Source organism: Leptodactylus fuscus, chromosome 1 (genome assembly GCF_031893055.1).
Source record: "Leptodactylus fuscus isolate aLepFus1 chromosome 1, aLepFus1.hap2, whole genome shotgun sequence".
In the NCBI taxonomy this organism is placed as follows: Eukaryota; Metazoa; Chordata; class Amphibia; order Anura; family Leptodactylidae; genus Leptodactylus; species Leptodactylus fuscus.
The window spans coordinates 281,652,623-281,671,740 of record NC_134265.1 but is presented as its reverse complement, the minus strand read 5'-3'; the positions used below and the strand labels follow the sequence as shown (position 1 = coordinate 281,671,740).

Genomic DNA, 19,118 nt, shown 5'->3' with positions numbered 1-19,118 from the left:
ACACACACTGCCTGGCATTTCCTGCCTCAACCTGCCTGCACACTCCTTACTGTCACCTCAGGAGTCGCCCTCACTCTACTCACTCACATTTACATATAGCTTTCCACTATATAACAGATCACATTGTCTGTATTACTACATACACAATATAACACATTACATTGTCTGTATCACTACATACACAATACATCACATTGTCTGCATCACTACATACACAATACAACACATCACATTGTCTGCATCACTACATACACAATACAACACATCACATTGTCTGCATCACTACATACACAATACAACACATCACATTGTATCACGACATACACAATACAACACATCATTGTCTGTACCACTACATACACAATACAACACATCACATTGTCTGTATCACGACATACACAATTCAACACATCACATTGTCTGTACCGCGACATACACAATACAACACATCACATTGTCTGCATCACTACATACACAATACAACACATCACATTGTCTGTATCACTACATACACAATATAACACATCACAACACATTTGCTAGCCTACCAAACTTTTTAAAGCACTTTTACAGTTTCACACGTCTGTGTCCGCCCAATTCTCAAATCACCACAGACGAAGTCGCGGGTAAAAGCTAGTATATATATTAGTAAGTAAATGACACTCTCATTGCATACATATAAGTATATACAATATCCATAATTTTTAGAGTGCAAATACAACATAGAATTATCATAGTACAAAAATATTAATTATCTATGCGAAGACCTCCATATAGTAAACGCATCCCAGGGACCTCCAAACAAGGACACAGGTCGCAGCATGGGCATGTTATACTGTATGGGGGAGCACTGCTGGGCTTGCTATACTGTGGGGGGGGGGGGGGGACACTGCTGGGCATATAATACTGTGGGGGGACACACTGTTGGGCATGAAATACTGTGTGTGTGTGTGTGGGGCACTGCTGGGCATGTAATACTGTGGGGGGGGGGGGGCACTGCTGGGCATGAAATACTGTGTGTGTGTGGGGGGGGGGCACTGCTGGGCATGTAATACTGTGCACGCCACTGCCCTCCCCCTTAGATGCAGAAGTACCCCCAAAGATCTCTTGCTCCCCCTTAAATGCCAGAAACACCCAAAGAACCCTGTCTCCCTCCATGCCAACGACTCCTATACCACCCTAAACATCAATCCAATCCCCCAGACCCTCCGGGATACAGTCCCATATAAAACATCACTCTTTTCAGCCTCATCCAACATGCAGTCCCGTGTAACTACATCACTCATGCCCCCAGCCTTACCCAACGTGCAGCCCCATGTAACTAACTCACTCCCCCCCTCAGCCTCATCCAATGTGCAGTCCCATGTAACTACATCACTCCTTCCCTCAGCCTCATCCAACGTGCAGTCCCATGTAACTACATCACTCCTTCCCTCAGCCTCATCCAACATGCAGCCCCATGTAACTACATCACTCCCCCCTCAGCCTCATCCAACATGCAGTCCCATGTAACTACATCACTCCCCCCTCAGCCTCATCCATGTGCAGTCCCATGTAACTACATCACTCCCCCCTCAGTCTCATCCAACGTGCAGTCCCATGTAACTACATCACTCGCTTCCCTCAGCCAACGTGCAGTCCCATGTAACTACATCACTCGCTTCCCTCAGCCAACGTGCAGTCCCATGTAACTACATCACTCGCTTCCCTCAGCCAACGTGCAGTCCCATGTAACTACATCACTTGCTTCCCTCAGCCTCGTCGAACATGCAGTCCTATGTCACTACATCACTCTCTCCCCTCAGCCTCATCCAACGTGCAGTACCATGTAACTACATCACTCCTTACCTTAGCCTCATCCAACGTGCAGTCCCATGTAACTACATCACTCCCCCCTCAGCCTCATCCAACGTGCAGTCCCATGTAACTACATCACTCCCCCCTCAGCCTCATCCAACGTGCAGTCCCATGTAACTACATTACTTGCTTCCCTCAGCCAAGGTGCAGTCCCATGTAACTACATCACTTGCTTCCCTCAGCCTCGTCGAACATGCAGTCCTATGTCACTACATCACTCTCTCCCCTCAGCCTCATCCAACGTGCAGTCCCATGTAACTACATCACTCTCTCCCCTCAGCCTCGTCGAACATGCAGTCCCATGTAACTACATCACTCGCTTCCCCCTCAGCCTCATCCAACGTGCAGGCCCATGTAACTACATCACTCTCTTCCCCCTCAGCCTCATCCAACATGCAGTCCCATGCAACTACATCAATCCTTCCCTCAGCCTCATCCAACATGCCGTCTCATGTAAAACAAACCTGTCTCTCCCCTTCCATCCTCCATTACCACGTTACAATCCTCTCTGCTTTCTGTTCTCCAGCTCCATGTGCTCTGCTCCGGCTTACTCTACACAGCACAGAGCAGTGATGGCCGAAACTCCGCCCTCCTCCGAGAGGCCACGCCCCTTCCTTTGACATCATACCTACCAGGAGCAACTCCACTCTAGTCACGACCAATTGATCATTGCTAGTGAGGAAAGTTCCCGTGCTCCATATTACGCGCGGCTCGTGCGTATTGTACAGTGAGGAGATGGCAGCACATGCCGGCTGGTGACTGACGAGGCATCATGGCAGAAGTGAATGGGGCTGGCAGAAGAAAGGGTCGCAAAGAGCGTAAGGCAGGCCAGGCTGCCAGCAGGAGGGACCTGATAGCCCGGTCTGTGCATAGCGCTGAGCAGTGTCTGCGGGCCCGGGACTATGGCACTGCTTATGCCCACTTCCTGCTGGTGCTTAGCCTGGCTCCGGAACTGAAGGAAGACTTCAAGGTATCAACCAGACGTATAAGTGTCCAGGCCAGCATGGCAGCTGTTTGTGGTGAACGCCTTCTATGTTTTGTCAGGCCCCATGTGTTAGACATAGCGGTAAGCTGTGTAGAATAATTGCACTCTTAGTATGTGTGGTTACACCTACCAATTATATTGGACGTGACTACCCAGCTGACCAGTTCGTCCGATGCTATAGTGACTACCCAGCTGACCAGTTCGTCCGATGCTATAGTGACTACCCAGCTGACCAGTTCGTCCGATGCTATAGTGACTACCCAGCTGACCAGTTCGTCCGATGCTATAGTGACTACCCAGCTGACCAGTTCGTCCGATGCTATAGTGACTACCCAGCTGACCAGTTCGTCCGATGCTATAGTGACTACCCAGCTGACCAGTTCGTCCGATGCTATAGTGACTACCCAGCTGACCAGTTCGTCCGATGCTATAGTGACTACTCAGCTGACCAGTTCGTCCAATGCTCTCGTCCAATGCTATAGTGACTACCCAGCTGACCAGTTCGTCCGAGGCTATAGTGACTACCCAGCTGACCAGTTCGTCCGAGGCTATAGTGACTACCCAGCTGACCAGTTCGTCCGAGGCTATAGTGACTACCCAGCTGACCAGTTCGTCCGAGGCTATAGTGACTACCCAGCTGACCAGTTCGTCCGAGGCTATAGTGACTACCCAGCTGACCAGTTCGTCCGAGGCTATAGTGACTAACCAGCTGACCAGTTCGTCCGAGGCTATAGTGACTACCCAGCTGACCAGTTCGTCCGATGCTATAGTGACTACCCAGCTGACCAGTTCGTCCGAGGCTATAGTGACTACCCAGCTGACCAGTTCGTCCGATGCTATAGTGACTACCCAGCTGACCAGTTCGTCCGAGGCTATAGTGACTACCCAGCTGACCAGTTCGTCCGAGGCTATAGTGACTACCCAGCTGACCAGTTCGTCCGAGGCTATAGTGACTACCCAGCTGACCAGTTCGTCCGAGGCTATAGTGACTACCCAGCTGACCAGTTCGTCCGAGGCTATAGTGACTACCCAGCTGACCAGTTCGTCCGAGGCTATAGTGACTAACCAGCTGACCAGTTCGTCCGAGGCTATAGTGACTACCCAGCTGACCAGTTCGTCCGAGGCTATAGTGACTACCCAGCTGACCAGTTCGTCCGAGGCTATAGTGACTACCCAGCTGACCAGTTCGTCCGAGGCTATAGTGACTACCCAGCTGACCAGTTCGTCCGAGGCTATAGTGACTACCCAGCTGACCAGTTCGTCCGAGGCTATAGTGACTACCCAGCTGACCAGTTCGTCCGAGGCTATAGTGACTACCCAGCTGACCAGTTCGTCCGAGGCTATAGTGACTACCCAGCTGACCAGTTCGTCCGAGGCTATAGTGACTACCCAGCTGACCAGTTCGTCCGAGGCTATAGTGACTACCCAGCTGACCAGTTCGTCCGAGGCTATAGTGACTACCCAGCTGACCAGTTCGTCCGAGGCTATAGTGACTACCCAGCTGACCAGTTCGTCCGAGGCTATAGTGACTACCCAGCTGACCAGTTCGTCCGAGGCTATAGTGACTACCCAGCTGACCAGTTCGTCCGAGGCTATAGTGACTACCCAGCTGACCAGTTCGTCCGAGGCTATAGTGACTACCCAGCTGACCAGTTCGTCCGAGGCTATAGTGACTACCCAGCTGACCAGTTCGTCCGAGGCTATAGTGACTACCCAGCTGACCAGTTCGTCCGAGGCTATAGTGACTACCCAGCTGACCAGTTCGTCCGAGGCTATAGTGACTACCCAGCTGACCAGTTCGTCCGAGGCTATAGTGACTACCCAGCTGACCAGTTCGTCCGAGGCTATAGTGACTACCCAGCTGACCAGTTCGTCCGAGGCTATAGTGACTACCCAGCTGACCAGTTCGTCCGAGGCTATAGTGACTACCCAGCTGACCAGTTCGTCCGAGGCTATAGTGACTACCCAGCTGACCAGTTCGTCCGAGGCTATAGTGACTACCCAGCTGACCAGTTCGTCCGAGGCTATAGTGACTACCCAGCTGACCAGTTCGTCCGAGGCTATAGTGACTACCCAGCTGACCAGTTCGTCCGAGGCTATAGTGACTACCCAGCTGACCAGTTCGTCCGAGGCTATAGTGACTACCCAGCTGACCAGTTCGTCCGAGGCTATAGTGACTACCCAGCTGACCAGTTCGTCCGAGGCTATAGTGACTACCCAGCTGACCAGTTCGTCCGAGGCTATAGTGACTACCCAGCTGACCAGTTCGTCCGAGGCTATAGTGACTACCCAGCTGACCAGTTCGTCCGAGGCTATAGTGACTACCCAGCTGACCAGTTCGTCCGAGGCTATAGTGACTACCCAGCTGACCAGTTCGTCCGAGGCTATAGTGACTACCCAGCTGACCAGTTCGTCCGAGGCTATAGTGACTACCCAGCTGACCAGTTCGTCCGAGGCTATAGTGACTACCCAGCTGACCAGTTCGTCCGAGGCTATAGTGACTACCCAGCTGACCAGTTCGTCCGAGGCTATAGTGACTACCCAGCTGACCAGTTCGTCCGAGGCTATAGTGACTACCCAGCTGACCAGTTCGTCCGAGGCTATAGTGACTACCCAGCTGACCAGTTCGTCCGAGGCTATAGTGACTACCCAGCTGACCAGTTCGTCCGAGGCTATAGTGACTACCCAGCTGACCAGTTCGTCCGAGGCTATAGTGACTACCCAGCTGACCAGTTCGTCCGAGGCTATAGTGACTACCCAGCTGACCAGTTCGTCCGAGGCTATAGTGACTACCCAGCTGACCAGTTCGTCCGAGGCTATAGTGACTACCCAGCTGACCAGTTCGTCCGAGGCTATAGTGACTACCCAGCTGACCAGTTCGTCCGAGGCTATAGTGACTACCCAGCTGACCAGTTCGTCCGAGGCTATAGTGACTACCCAGCTGACCAGTTCGTCCGAGGCTATAGTGACTACCCAGCTGACCAGTTCGTCCGAGGCTATAGTGACTACCCAGCTGACCAGTTCGTCCGAGGCTATAGTGACTACCCAGCTGACCAGTTCGTCCGAGGCTATAGTGACTACCCAGCTGACCAGTTCGTCCGAGGCTATAGTGACTACCCAGCTGACCAGTTCGTCCGAGGCTATAGTGACTACCCAGCTGACCAGTTCGTCCGAGGCTATAGTGACTACCCAGCTGACCAGTTCGTCCGAGGCTATAGTGACTACCCAGCTGACCAGTTCGTCCGAGGCTATAGTGACTACCCAGCTGACCAGTTCGTCCGAGGCTATAGTGACTACCCAGCTGACCAGTTCGTCCGAGGCTATAGTGACTACCCAGCTGACCAGTTCGTCCGAGGCTATAGTGACTACCCAGCTGACCAGTTCGTCCGAGGCTATAGTGACTACCCAGCTGACCAGTTCGTCCGAGGCTATAGTGACTACCCAGCTGACCAGTTCGTCCGAGGCTATAGTGACTACCCAGCTGACCAGTTCGTCCGAGGCTATAGTGACTACCCAGCTGACCAGTTCGTCCGAGGCTATAGTGACTACCCAGCTGACCAGTTCGTCCGAGGCTATAGTGACTACCCAGCTGACCAGTTCGTCCGAGGCTATAGTGACTACCCAGCTGACCAGTTCGTCCGAGGCTATAGTGACTACCCAGCTGACCAGTTCGTCCGAGGCTATAGTGACTACCCAGCTGACCAGTTCGTCCGAGGCTATAGTGACTACCCAGCTGACCAGTTCGTCCGAGGCTATAGTGACTACCCAGCTGACCAGTTCGTCCGAGGCTATAGTTTTCTACTCCACTTTCTGCCCCAGCCTGTAAATGGCAGGATGGCTAGGAGATGACCCCTTATGTGTAGCAGGCTCTTCAGCAGTACATTTAGGCCGGTTTTTGGGCTGGAATTTGACGCGGAATCCGCACCAGAATCCGACTCAAAAACCGCCTCCCATTGAAATCAGTGGGAGCTAGTCATTTCCTTTTTCCGCGAGTGGTCTGTTCCCGCTTGTGGAAAAAAGAAGCGACATACTTTCTTCAGATGGATTCCACAACTGATTCAGCTGCGCACTGCATCGGCATCCAGTCGTGGCTAGCCGTTTTTTGGACCCGAATCTGAGGCTGCCTCCGCCTCAAATTTTCCCCCAAAAAACCCTGTGTGAAACCGGCCTTAGGGTAAGTTCACACAGGGTTTTTTGGACCGGATATTGATGCAGAGTCCACCTCAGAATCCGGTCCAAAAATGGCTAGCTGCGACTGGATGCCGATGTTTATTGCTTTAGGTGGAAGATAAAGTCCTGCCAGCCACCTATAAATTGTGTCCTGCCATGTTCCATCTACTTTTACAGCCATCAAGACAGAGCTATTTCCTCTATAGGCACAGCAGCTTTTCCTTCTCCACTTCCTGCAAAGGAACATGGTTTTGTCCTCTACTTCCTCAGTGGAGGAGCTCCCTATTTGCATCTTCATTAGGCACAGCAGCTTTTGCCTAAACATTGCTTCAGTAGGCCCTGTTGTTTCAGTAAGGCCCTGTTGTTTCAGTAAGGCCCTGTTGTTTCAGTAAGGCCCTGTTGTTTCAGTAAGGCCCTGTTGTTTCAGTAAGGCCCTGTTGTTTCAGTAAGGCCCTGTTGTTTCAGTAAGGCCCTGTTGTTTCAGTAAGGCCCTGTTGTTTCAGTAAGGCCCTGTTGTTTCAGTAAGGCCCTGTTGTTTCAGTAAGGCCCTGTTGTTTCAGTAAGGCCCTGTTGTTTCAGTAAGGCCCTGTTGTTTCAGTAAGGCCCTGTTGTTTCAGTAAGGCCCTGTTGTTTCAGTAAGGCCCTGTTGTTTCAGTAAGGCCCTGTTGTTTCAGTAAGGCCCTGTTGTTTCAGTAAGGCCCTGTTGTTTCAGTAGGCCCTGTTGTTTCAGTAAGGCCCTGTTGTTTCAGTAAGGCCCTGTTGTTTCAGTAAGGCCCTGTTGTTTCATTAGGCCCTGTTGTTTCATTAGGCCCTGTTGTTTCAGCAAACTTTGCATAAATGAATAGTAGAGCCAATTATAAGAAAGTAGAATATATTATACCAGCTATCATTTAACAGAGGCCGATACAGAGGACATACAGGGGAATTGATCGCTTTCCCTGCATATACATTCATTGTCTGTCAGTGGCATTCAAAATTAGACTGGCTGATATGCTACCGACAAACAATGATTGATTGATTTTGTCCTGTCAAAATGAGAAGATCACGCAATGAATTTGCAAGTGCTACTTTATTGGGTGATTTTTTTCGGCTTTATTAGACAGGCTAGTTGCCTGTAACCAATACTTGTACAAGTGTTCATTCCCAACAATTGGATGCTGAATCGCCTTGTTTGATGCTGGAGCTACATAGAAGCTTTGTATCACATCTATACACTTTACTCATTTTTGTACAGGTTGGTACTTCTCTATATGTTCTGTAAATTGCCTGCGTTATACTGGAGCTGTTTTCAAGTGAGAGACAGGCTAAGGCCCCACGTTGCGTCCCACAGCGAAAAAAGCACTGTGGGAAAAACCACACTGGCAACACTTCGTGGTTCTTCCTGCAGCACTCTGGACAGAAACTTCAGAGGTTTCCTCTGTGGACTTTCTGTTTCAATTATACCTATGGAAACGTCAACGGTTTCCCCATAGGTATAATTGACATGCTGCAACGGTTTTGGAGATCGCGTTGTGTCTGCAGAGCAGTTTTTACTGCAAAGTTGGATGGAAGTTCGCTTTAATCCCATCCACTTTGCTCTGACTGTAAAACGCCGCAACTTTTATCGCGGCGTTTACACCACGTGGGGCCAAGGCCTTATGGAGCGAATTCTCCAGTACTTGTTGTATGGAAACTAGTCTCCAACTACCAGCTGTGAGAAAACTACAAATATAACATGTTGAGGGGTACACTGCTAAAACAGACTATATGACTTAATAACCAGACTTAGTGTCAAATGAAGTGACAGGTACGCTTTCAGTTAAAAAAAATAAATAAAAAAAATTCTTTTTTAGCTCTTCTAATAGTTCTGTTCTATATCTTGCTTATACCTGCTATGTTTTATAGGAGACTTTTCAGTATGCCCTTTTCAAATGGGCAGAAGAGTTGTATGCCTTAAGCCGCAGTCAAGACTTATTCAGTTGTTATGAGCAAGCCCTTGAACTCTTTCCAAATGATGATGTTATCTGCAACAGTATGGGAGAACAGCTATTCAGGTGAGATATCTTTTATAATGGGAAACTCTATCTATGAAATGAGCAAATGAACTTTTTGGAGCAAGGAGGGCGTTATCACTTTCCTCTCTGGAGCAATGATTGGAGCTTGTTTGAATTTTGACAAAAACAATGCTCTCTTGGCACCAGAGGCACACTTTCATGCCATCTAATTCAGGTGACCTTAACCTATCTATATACAGTGCATGGTTGATATGCTGGGTTCTGCAGACACTCCATTTAAAGGGACATTTCTTCTAAGTGCCACCTTCAGAATAGCCTTAAGAAAGGCTATTCGTCTCCTACCTTTCGTCGTCTTCTCCACGCCGCCGTTCGCCTACAATCCCGCTTTCTCTCGGTATGCAAATTAGCATACCTTTCTTAAGGCTATTCCGACGTGGCACTTAGAAACAATGTCGTGTGAATGATAGGATCCCGTTAAATAATTATTTATAACTATTATAATCTGTGGCTTTGTCTGCAGATTACATGATTAATAATTTTAACTACATTTCCTTAACTATCATAGATTGGGATTTCGTGATGAAGCCGCTGGTTATTTTTACAAAGCTGTTAAACTGAACCCAAATTCGGCCGACGCCAAAGAAAACTTCTACCGTGTTGCAAATTGGCTTGTGGAACGCTGGCATTTTGTAATGCTCAACGATGTCAAGAGGAATCAGATGTATCAGAAAGCCATTGAAAATGCCGTACAGGCTGGCTGCAAAACTGTGTTGGATATTGGAACGGGCACAGGGATACTTAGGTAAGTCAAGAGCGTGATACCAATTTTTGTCATGTAGTATTTTAAAGAAGCAGTCTTTGCTGAAACACCTTTTTCCATTGCTGAACCCCTTAATTGGTTGTATTTTACTCTAATATTATGTGCATTGCACTCTTCGCTCTTCAGCTTATCTTTGTGTCTGTTTCTGTAGATGCAACCTTGAGTTATATATTTTCTTTCTCTGTGCTCTATCTATCCCATGATATCTTAGCCTTGCATCACGAGGGCTACTATAGATATCATCTCTTCTTGTGGAGGTACAATGTAATTATACTCCCACTTGTGTTCTTCAAGATATTCTAAGTGACCATAAATAAATATACAGTCAAGGATGCTGAGCTGTCATTTTCTCCTTTATGACTGTGTGAAAGGAGTTTTCTATGGTTACACTCTTGAGAGAACAGACTGGGATATAATTCTTGGTGGTCAGCATGAGAACACATGACAAAAGTGAAATGAGACTCCATGAATCCCATTTCTTTCTATCTGAATTAAACCTGTTACTCTTGTACTTAATATTAAATACTGTTGTGCATAATATCTTTGTGTATCGCCTACCACATGTTAATATCCCAACTAAAAAGATTTATTTATATGCATATTTTTTAGCATGTTTGCACAAAGTGCTGGTGCCCCCCATGTTTATGCCTGTGAAGTCTCCAAGACTATGTACGACCTGGCCTGTGAGGTGGTGGCAACCAATCACATGGATGGCAAGATCAAGCTTCTGCACATGAAGTCTCATGATGTTCGTGTCCCTGAACACTTACCTGAAAAGTAGGTAGCAAGCAGATTAGTTCTGAAAAGCGTTATAAAGTCATAAGTCATTCTTCAGTTAGAGGACGTTTCACAGTTTTACGTAATATGTCAGGGGAGTCAAACTCGTTTTTACTGAGGACAACATCAGCATAATTGTTACCTTCAAAGGGCCGATTGTAAGACCATAGATGTAACTGTTTGTTAACATATTAAATAACCTGAGACATAATATCACTCACCATCTTCAGCCATTGATCATGCTCAGAAAATAACAACAAACACAATACAAAATCCAAGCCCAACCATTCAAATGTCCGGTTAAAATGTAATACAACCAATATTGTGGGTTGAAATACATTTTATTATATTATCAATTCAGGTTTGTGAAAATGCTTACTTGTTTTTATTTCTGGATGGATGTTTAACACTATGTACCCATGGTAGGTGTGCCTATGTCAGTTTTAGTACTCATATTGTAGCAATCTGTAAAATGTGGATGTTATTGGTGATGCATGATCTGAGACTCCCTATTGAAAACATATGTTCACTTCTGATAATAGCCATCCCCCCTCCACCTTTTTATCGCCAAGTTTCCTACCATGGAGAGTGGCTAGGGCAGAGTCAGTATGTGGGTGTTGGAGTTATGTTCCATATAGAATTAGACTCTCAACATAAACAGACTCTGCCAATCCATATTCTCATGTGGTGGGGCTCCCAGCACCTCCAGTGAGCAGACACCCTAAGATATGGGGAAAAATGTTGTTTTTGGGTCAGCTCTTTTAATGCAAGTGTAGTTCATTTTTCTGTATGTTTATTTCCCTGTAGGGTATCACTGGTTGTCACAGAGACAGTAGATGCTGGTTTGTTTGGTGAAGGTATTCTGGAAACTCTAATCCATGCCTGGAAAAACTTGCTCCTAGAGCCTAAGGTTAGCAAATGATAAATAATGAGTTTTTACTTGTTGTTACATGTGATATCCAGCTTTTAATAAGACCTTTTTTTTTTTTTTCTTATTCAGCCCAAAGATTCAACCTGTGATGGATATGGACAAGTCATACCTGCTGGTGCTGTAGTGTATGGCATGGTTGTGGAATGTCCTGAGATTCGCAGGCATCACAGGTTAGTGAATGTGTGATCTTAGAATATTCTTATTAATTGAAATGTTTGACAATTGATATACTGTAGAAGCAGCCTATATGCACTATCCTTCAACTAGCAGCTTCGGCACCGAGGCTGTAACAACATCTGATCTGTGTGGGGGTTCGGGTGCACCATACTTCATGGTGCAAAATGTAAAAGTTTTATTTATGCCACAACTCCTATTCCACCCCCCCCCCCCCAATATAAAGTGTGTGTGTGTATGTATGTATATATATATATATATATATATATATATATATATATATATATATATATATATATAATTATAAAACATGTGTTAACAAATTATTTTAAAAAATACAGCTCTTCATGCTAACAAAAAATAAATAAATGTTATAGCTCTTACGTAGTGACACTGGGTAAAAATAAAAAATCTCTGCATTCTTTTTTTCATAATTTCTTTTACCCAGGGTGTTTGTGAATGAAGTTGCCGGTCTGGTGGTAGAAGAAGCTGTGCAGTTTTCCAGTCCTGTACATTGTAGTCACAAATCTAGTGATGTAAATGAGCCGTATGCTACAGAAAAGATAAGCAGAGTGCCTGGGGGTTACAGAGCATTGAGCCAGCCCTTCCTGGCACTGACTGTAGACTTTAATAACCTCCAGGTAAACATTACAACCAGATTTTCTGTTATATGTTGAACAGCTGGATGTACTTGTGCTTGATAAATGATATGTTGTAACCTCCTAAGGGATTTCTTTTTTTTGACACCATACTTTTCTGTAGAGATCAATGACAGCTTCTCAGTATTGGATAGGGAGAAAACTGTTAACCATAGGCTTGTGGCTGTGAGATGTTACTAGTCTGTGAGTAACATAGACTTTTATAGATAATGTGCCCTTTTATTTGCAAAGCTCTGTGCACACAATAGGATAGATAACTAGATAGATAATCTAATGATGGGCTCCCTATAGATGATAACATAGGTCAAGCTCCCCTTTTATATATACTTTTCATCATGCCAATACATTTCTATGTCAGTACAAAAGAGATTCTTACATGCTGCCTTTTGTTTTTAATGCTAGGATTTGGAAAGCATTGCTTCTGGAAAGTCCTGTAGGATCTCGGTTCTGGTCCAAGAACCAGGTCAGCTTGACTGTTTTATAACTTGGTTTGTCTTACATCTGGATAGCGAACACAATCTGTCAACAGGACCTAGTGAAGAGACATGCTGGGAACAAGCTGTATTCCCTATCCAAAATCTCCCTGGTGAATAATATATTTTTATTTATTGCTTTAAATTTGGTAAAAACGTGGAATTTGACTAGAAAATAGTTAACCATATTATGGATACAAGCACAGGCTGATCATAAAATACATGAGAAGGGGAGAGCAAAGGGTTGGGTAGGTGGGACTTTTAAGTCAGGTAACCCCCACACAGACCCCATTTCCCAGACAGAACGGTCATGTTACTATAATAGCAGTATTCAGTGCACACGTGTTTGTATGTACAGGTGTAGCAGAGTTAACCCAAACTTCTGCAATAACCTGTTGTCATCTGTGATAAGATCTCACACTGCAGCAGTTTAACCAATTGCAGAAGTTTGGGTTAACTCTGCCACAGCTGTATGAGGGCATGTAGTCTACATAAAATGTTTAACCATTTATATGACCTTAAAGATACTCATGTATTGTTTTCCTCCACAGCTGATGGTTATAGTGTCAACCGTGGAGATACTGTAGTACTGGATGTACACTGTCCTGACTGTTATTTAAGATTAGATCTAGTCACGGTTATTAGAGCTGGAGAGGAGGATGACAGGATGTCTTCTGATGGGACATCACTGGAAAATGAGGTTGACTTGTGTGATGCATTGGCCAGTCTTCACACCACACATCAAACAGGGACTGAACAGCAAGCATGCATTCTGGAGCCCAGTGAGATAGCATTGCTCAACAATGTTATTTACCACAAGAGCTTTAAGGATGCTATAAGTAAAGTCATATCTTCCCTGACACCCAGGGAGAATGGTACATTTAGTAATGAGAATCATGCTGAAGCACCTAGACAGGACTTTGAAGATCCTCTTTATATACTGGACGTGTCGGAAGGATTTTCTATCTTACCTCTTATTGCTGCAAGACTTGGGAAAGTGAAATCTTACAGCTCAGTTGAAGAAAAGCAGCACTGTGTTGCCCTAGAAAGGTTATCAGAGAAAAACGGCATTTCAGAAGACCGTTTGGAATTTTGGCTGAACCAGCTGGAAGCCAATGATGATGTTTTACAGAGGCCCAAGTCTGATAAGTTGTGGAGCATTATTATTCTAGATGTTATTGAACCATGTGGTCTGATCAGACAAGAGGTGATGGAGAAATGTGCCATAGCAAGGTAAGTGAGCGATTTCTATTGGTAAGCATGTCCTTTTTAGCTAAAAGAAAATTAATCTGCAAGAGTTTTTTTATCAACTAAAAAATACATATACTACATGCTGTGAGGCCTCATAGATTATTAATGGTTTCTTTTGGGATGACATTAGCTAGGTCATTCTTATAAGATCAGTGGTGAGCTGGCATCTTGTACCCCCACTGATCCGCTGTTCTGAGTAGCTGAAATGCAGAGAATGGAGCAGGAAGCAGACAGTGCTCTTCTGTTTGTAGTGGACAAACCAATTTACTGCAGATCAGCTCCCATTTACTTGAAAGGGAGCTAAGGTGTAGTAATGTAGTTTAGCCACTTCACAGAGAACAGCGCTGTTTGTTTCCTGCTTCAAAAAAAAAAGTTGAACAACTTAACAGTCCAAATACTAATTTTGCAGTGATTCCTAAACTTACTGAGCCCCTTTTCAGACAAGACTTTTTATTCGGAATTACCCACTGCTGATGAGGTGCGCGACTATAGTCATAGAGGCGCATGCTCTGGGGGTGCAGGGATTTTCAATATCAGTGTTTAGTATTCACCTAATTTTTACTGAAGAAGCTGAAGAAAATGATCTAGCCCTATGCACTATTCATTTGGCATCAGAAAGTCACACAACTTAGTTTTGGGCTGATTTGCTCAGACATTTTGCCAATCGCACCATTTTTATGATCAAAACAGACTAATTTATTATATTTTAAGCAGAATAGATTTACTTACAATCTACACTTGGTCCTAGTTTCTTAATAAATTCAGCATAATTCACTGAAGGGACATTACACGTGTATTACAGAAAACTGACCCTACTGTTAGTATTGACTTGCAGCTATCGTGAAAAAGATGAGAAAATATAATTAAAAAAAAAACCCTGAATGTATGCAAAAAATTTCATAGATTTAATTTTATTATATTTAATATAATCTAAAATGGGAAATGCCTTTTACCATATACATTTCACATGTTTTTTGTATGTTCACACCGCTTACGTACCGCTTTTGCATTCGGTTTATTCTCTGTTCATGTTAGTGTATATTTGTGTACTTTATGTATCTAACATACACGTTTTTCTGGTTCTAGGTGCTTACTACAGTCTGGAGGAAAGATCTTTCCTCAGTGTGTGGCAATCCATGGCATGCTGGTAGAATCCCATACTTTAATGCAGGAGAGTGCGGTTCAAGGCACAGAACCTACCCTGGGCTTTACCATAGCACCATCTATTAACCAGTTCAAGGTGAGCGGAGACAGTACATAGCTTCTATCAAATATTAGTATACATAAATCTGAAGTTGTTCCTGATGAGCATTATGTTTCCATAGGATTATAATAGAACGTACAATACAGTGTAGTCCTTATTACACGCAGCAATATTTTTTCCTGTGGAATCTGACGAGCTTGTGGTGGAAACAACAGTATGTTCACAGAAAATATTGGCACAAGAATTATTCTACTTATACATTAAGATATTGGGTTTATAGAGCTGCTGAAAATAGTTGAAATAGAAGCCCCCCCCCCTCAATTTAGTGCTTATTGTAGGTGTTGCACAAAGAATAAATCCCTAATTTAAAATCAGGAGTGAAAACCTTGAAATTCCTTTTCTGGAGCATCCTTGCCCTGTCACTGCAAAGAATGACAGCAATAGGAACACAGTACAGGAGACCACAATTAAATGTGAAAATTGGTGGTGACTGTTTATTTTCTATAATTCTATTACTTCTGTCAAACACTGAACTAAATTTTCTTCCGTTGCTCTATCTGTCATAGTTTTTCATCCATCATTCTGATCCTAACATTTATATGGTGCAGATGGATTGTAATGTAAAAAAACAAGATGTCTTCTTCCTTCTTGTTTATGGTTTTAGACAGAAGATAAAGTTTTGCATGCAGGATCTTATCTTCCATTTGTAAGGTAAAGAAACAAGATGGACGAAAGCTCATGTCTTGTTTTTTATATTACAGTGAATGATGGATGCAGACAAAATGTGCTTCTTCTGCATCCATTGTTGTATTAGTGTGTCAGTCCATTGTTCTGATCCTATGACTCATCAGAACAGCAGGTGAAAATAAAGATAATGCGAACTTTGCCTTACTAATGTTCCTGTAACTACTCTTTTCAGGTACCTGTTCATGTCTTTCTAAATCTCTCTACCCTGCCTTGTGTCCAGTTAAGCGATCCAATAGAGTTGCTTAGGCTGGATTTAATGAATCCATTATCAAACCACTTGAACTTGGCTACAGAAGTAAAGGTAATGTGACCATCAGTAATATTATTCTTTACTTTTTACCTACTTGACTTACATACTACTTCTTGTAGCTTATGAATAGGGTAGGGCACCTTCCCACCTACTCTATCCTTCCATGTGCTATAACTGCGCCATATTTACACTTTTAATGTTGTGGTATTTTTTGCATCATATTTTTTTTTTTTTTTTTTACACAAAATCGCAGTATACTATACTGTGTGTCTATCTAAAAATAAGACAAAAACAGATTTTATATTTTTTTTTGTTTTAAACTCTATGTAAATGCCTGTGTAAAAAGATGGCCTTCTGTGTCAGTTTTTTGCATCTGTTAAACAGATTTTCTAAATGGATGTAAAAAATCTTGATCTATGCGGAGACTAACTTCATTCTTTAGGTCAGTTTGATTACAACAATACCAAATTTTATATAGTTTTTGGTTGCTTTACGTAAAAAATAATAAATTCAAAATAAAGTGTTTCTTGTGATCTAGATCTATTAAGATTGAGGCTAAAGGAACCTCCTTCCTCTGTCTCACTGCTCAGATGGCAGGCAGGGTATCTATCGACTTTGGCATCTGAGGAGTTAGAATTCTGGGATCTGAACTAGTTCCAGTGCTGGAAGCTGCCAGCTCCTGAGCCTGCTCAATAAACCCAACATCACAATGTACATGGACAAGAGGTTAAAGAGGCCGCCCATCAACATTTTTATTCTCTTAATTTAAATGGTACGATACTGAATGTTTACTCAGGCCTTTACACCACAGGTATACAAGACATTCTGGTTTTTCTCTGTCCCATATGATTGGACTTGGACTCGCCCCTACCGTTTATGTGTCAAATCAAAATCACTTTTTCTATTCATTCCTATGACAAACTCCATGTGGGGCCAAGAATAAAATTGTCCACGGGAGAGCCTGTTTTAATATTTTGCTTCATTGTCAGTTGAGGAAAAATTTAAGAATATTTAATTAAAATAGCGAATAATAGAAGTGAGGGCCCCGGTTGCTCAGGTTAGAGAAAGGGTAAAAACTTTTGGGCATACTTTTTTCCTCTCTTACTGTCTTATGTACTATGATTTTGTAAGAATACGTGTGTGTGTGTGTGTATATTAAAAAAAATAAACTGGTGCACATTTAGCAATGGTGATGTCCCAGAATTCCAGCATTGTTTGCGCCCACAAAGCTGGTGTAAATGCCTTATACCACGTTTATCAATTGTTTCACACATTTGTTGTGCTAACCATTGATTAGTTCTGCTTCTTGTCATATTACTAGAAATTGACAATGTAAAAATCCAGATTGGCAAGTGGCCATTGCTTTTGTGTAAAACAAGATACATCCTGCAGTGTTGATGGTGTATTTCTTTAATGCATCCTATGTTACATAAACCAGGAACATATATATATTTTTTTTTTCTGCTTTCCTCTAGGTAAGAATCTGTAAATCAGGACAAGTGACAGCTATTCCATTCTGGTATCGCCTCCACCTTGACGAAGACATTCATTTAGACACCTCCAGTGACATGTCACATTGGAAACAAGCGGCCTTTGTGTTAGAAGAGCCTTTTAGAGTGGATGAAGGGCAAGAACTCTTACTTGGAGTACATTTCCAGAACAGCAATGTCAGTATGACTTTGAGACGACCATCGTAGTAACTTCTGGAGGATAACATAGCTGCTCTGGAGTAGAATTGTGTATTTCAAGGAGTATCTGTCATATAGCATATATGCTACTTAGTTTCTTCTTCGTATATATTCAATTGTATAGAATTTTATCTATATAAATAAAATGTAATTAATTTTTTTTATTTTTTGTGTTTGTTTGATATCTGCCTTTGAAAAACACTATTTGGTGGGGATTCATCCTTTGTAGCGAGGCTTGGGATAATGCGCTAATCTGCAATCCATCATGTTCGACGCTCTCTGATTTCTATGATGCTGCTCTCCTTGGACGCAGAGAAAGCCTTTAATAGAGTAGACTGGAGGTTTCTAGAGGACACCTTTGTACAGATAAGTCTTGGTACTACTATTCTCACTCTTATTCTGTAGCTCACTACACGTATAAATACGGGTGAAGAATGGTACACTCTTCCCTGCTCATTATTTGTAATGGTACCCGTCAGGGTTGTCCCCTATCCCCTTTTCTATACACATTGGTGATGGAACATTTTGCTGGTGGCCATTAGGAATAACCCAGATATCCAGTGTCTGTGATCTGCATTTGAAAATCTCAGCATTTGCAGATGATCTGCTCTTTGTTACCCAACCACTTACAACTTTCCTTTCTCTCCTCCGTGAAATCGGCACTTATAGTTACCGTACATACTTGAGTATAAGCCGAGTTTTTCAGTATAGTTTTTGTGCTGAAAAAGTCTGCCTCGGCTTATATTCTGGTCATTACAGCAATATCATAGTTACAGACACCAGGGCGGGTGCTGGGCCGCAGCATCGCCACGCTCCTGGCAGGAGCGTGGCGATGCTGTTCATTTCAAACTGCATAAGTACTTACGGTACTTCTGCTAGCAGGGCCGGAATACTGATCCCGCCCCCTACGCCACTGCTCTCACACGCGGGGTGACGTGGCCACGTAACCTCAGGCCCGCACCCAGCGTGTGTCGCGTGCTAGCAGAAGTATTTAAGTACCTCTGCAGTTTGAAATGAACAGTATCACCACGCTCCTGCCAGGCCCATGGAGAGAAGAGGGAGAGGGCAACCCTGAAGCACTGAGGCCGGACCTGAAGGGGATCCGGCCGCCGGCAGAAGCGTTGAGAGGAGTCTCTGG

General features: G+C 44.1%; 1 protein-coding gene across 2 annotated transcripts; it reads left to right on the top strand.

Annotated features, from left to right (window-relative positions):
• The first annotated feature begins 2,523 nt into the window (after nucleotides 1-2,523).
• Nucleotides 2,524-18,140, top strand: PRMT9 (protein arginine methyltransferase 9). 2 transcript variants are annotated; one of them, XM_075287688.1, is made up of 12 exons: nucleotides 2,524-2,827; nucleotides 8,897-9,045; nucleotides 9,572-9,808; nucleotides 10,436-10,603; nucleotides 11,411-11,513; nucleotides 11,604-11,704; nucleotides 12,157-12,349; nucleotides 12,770-12,953; nucleotides 13,392-14,073; nucleotides 15,178-15,331; nucleotides 16,215-16,343; nucleotides 17,768-18,140. In XM_075287688.1, the coding sequence occupies exons 1-12, from the start codon at nucleotides 2,630-2,632 to the stop codon at nucleotides 17,987-17,989; spliced, it is 2,520 nt and encodes an 839-aa protein (XP_075143789.1). In that variant the 5' UTR covers nucleotides 2,524-2,629; the 3' UTR covers nucleotides 17,990-18,140. The 2 variants fall into 2 exon arrangements, with proteins under 2 accessions (XP_075143789.1, XP_075143797.1); XM_075287696.1 differs by having other exon boundaries at nucleotides 16,215-16,348; nucleotides 17,773-18,140.
• Nucleotides 18,141-19,118: the final 978 nt, after the last annotated feature.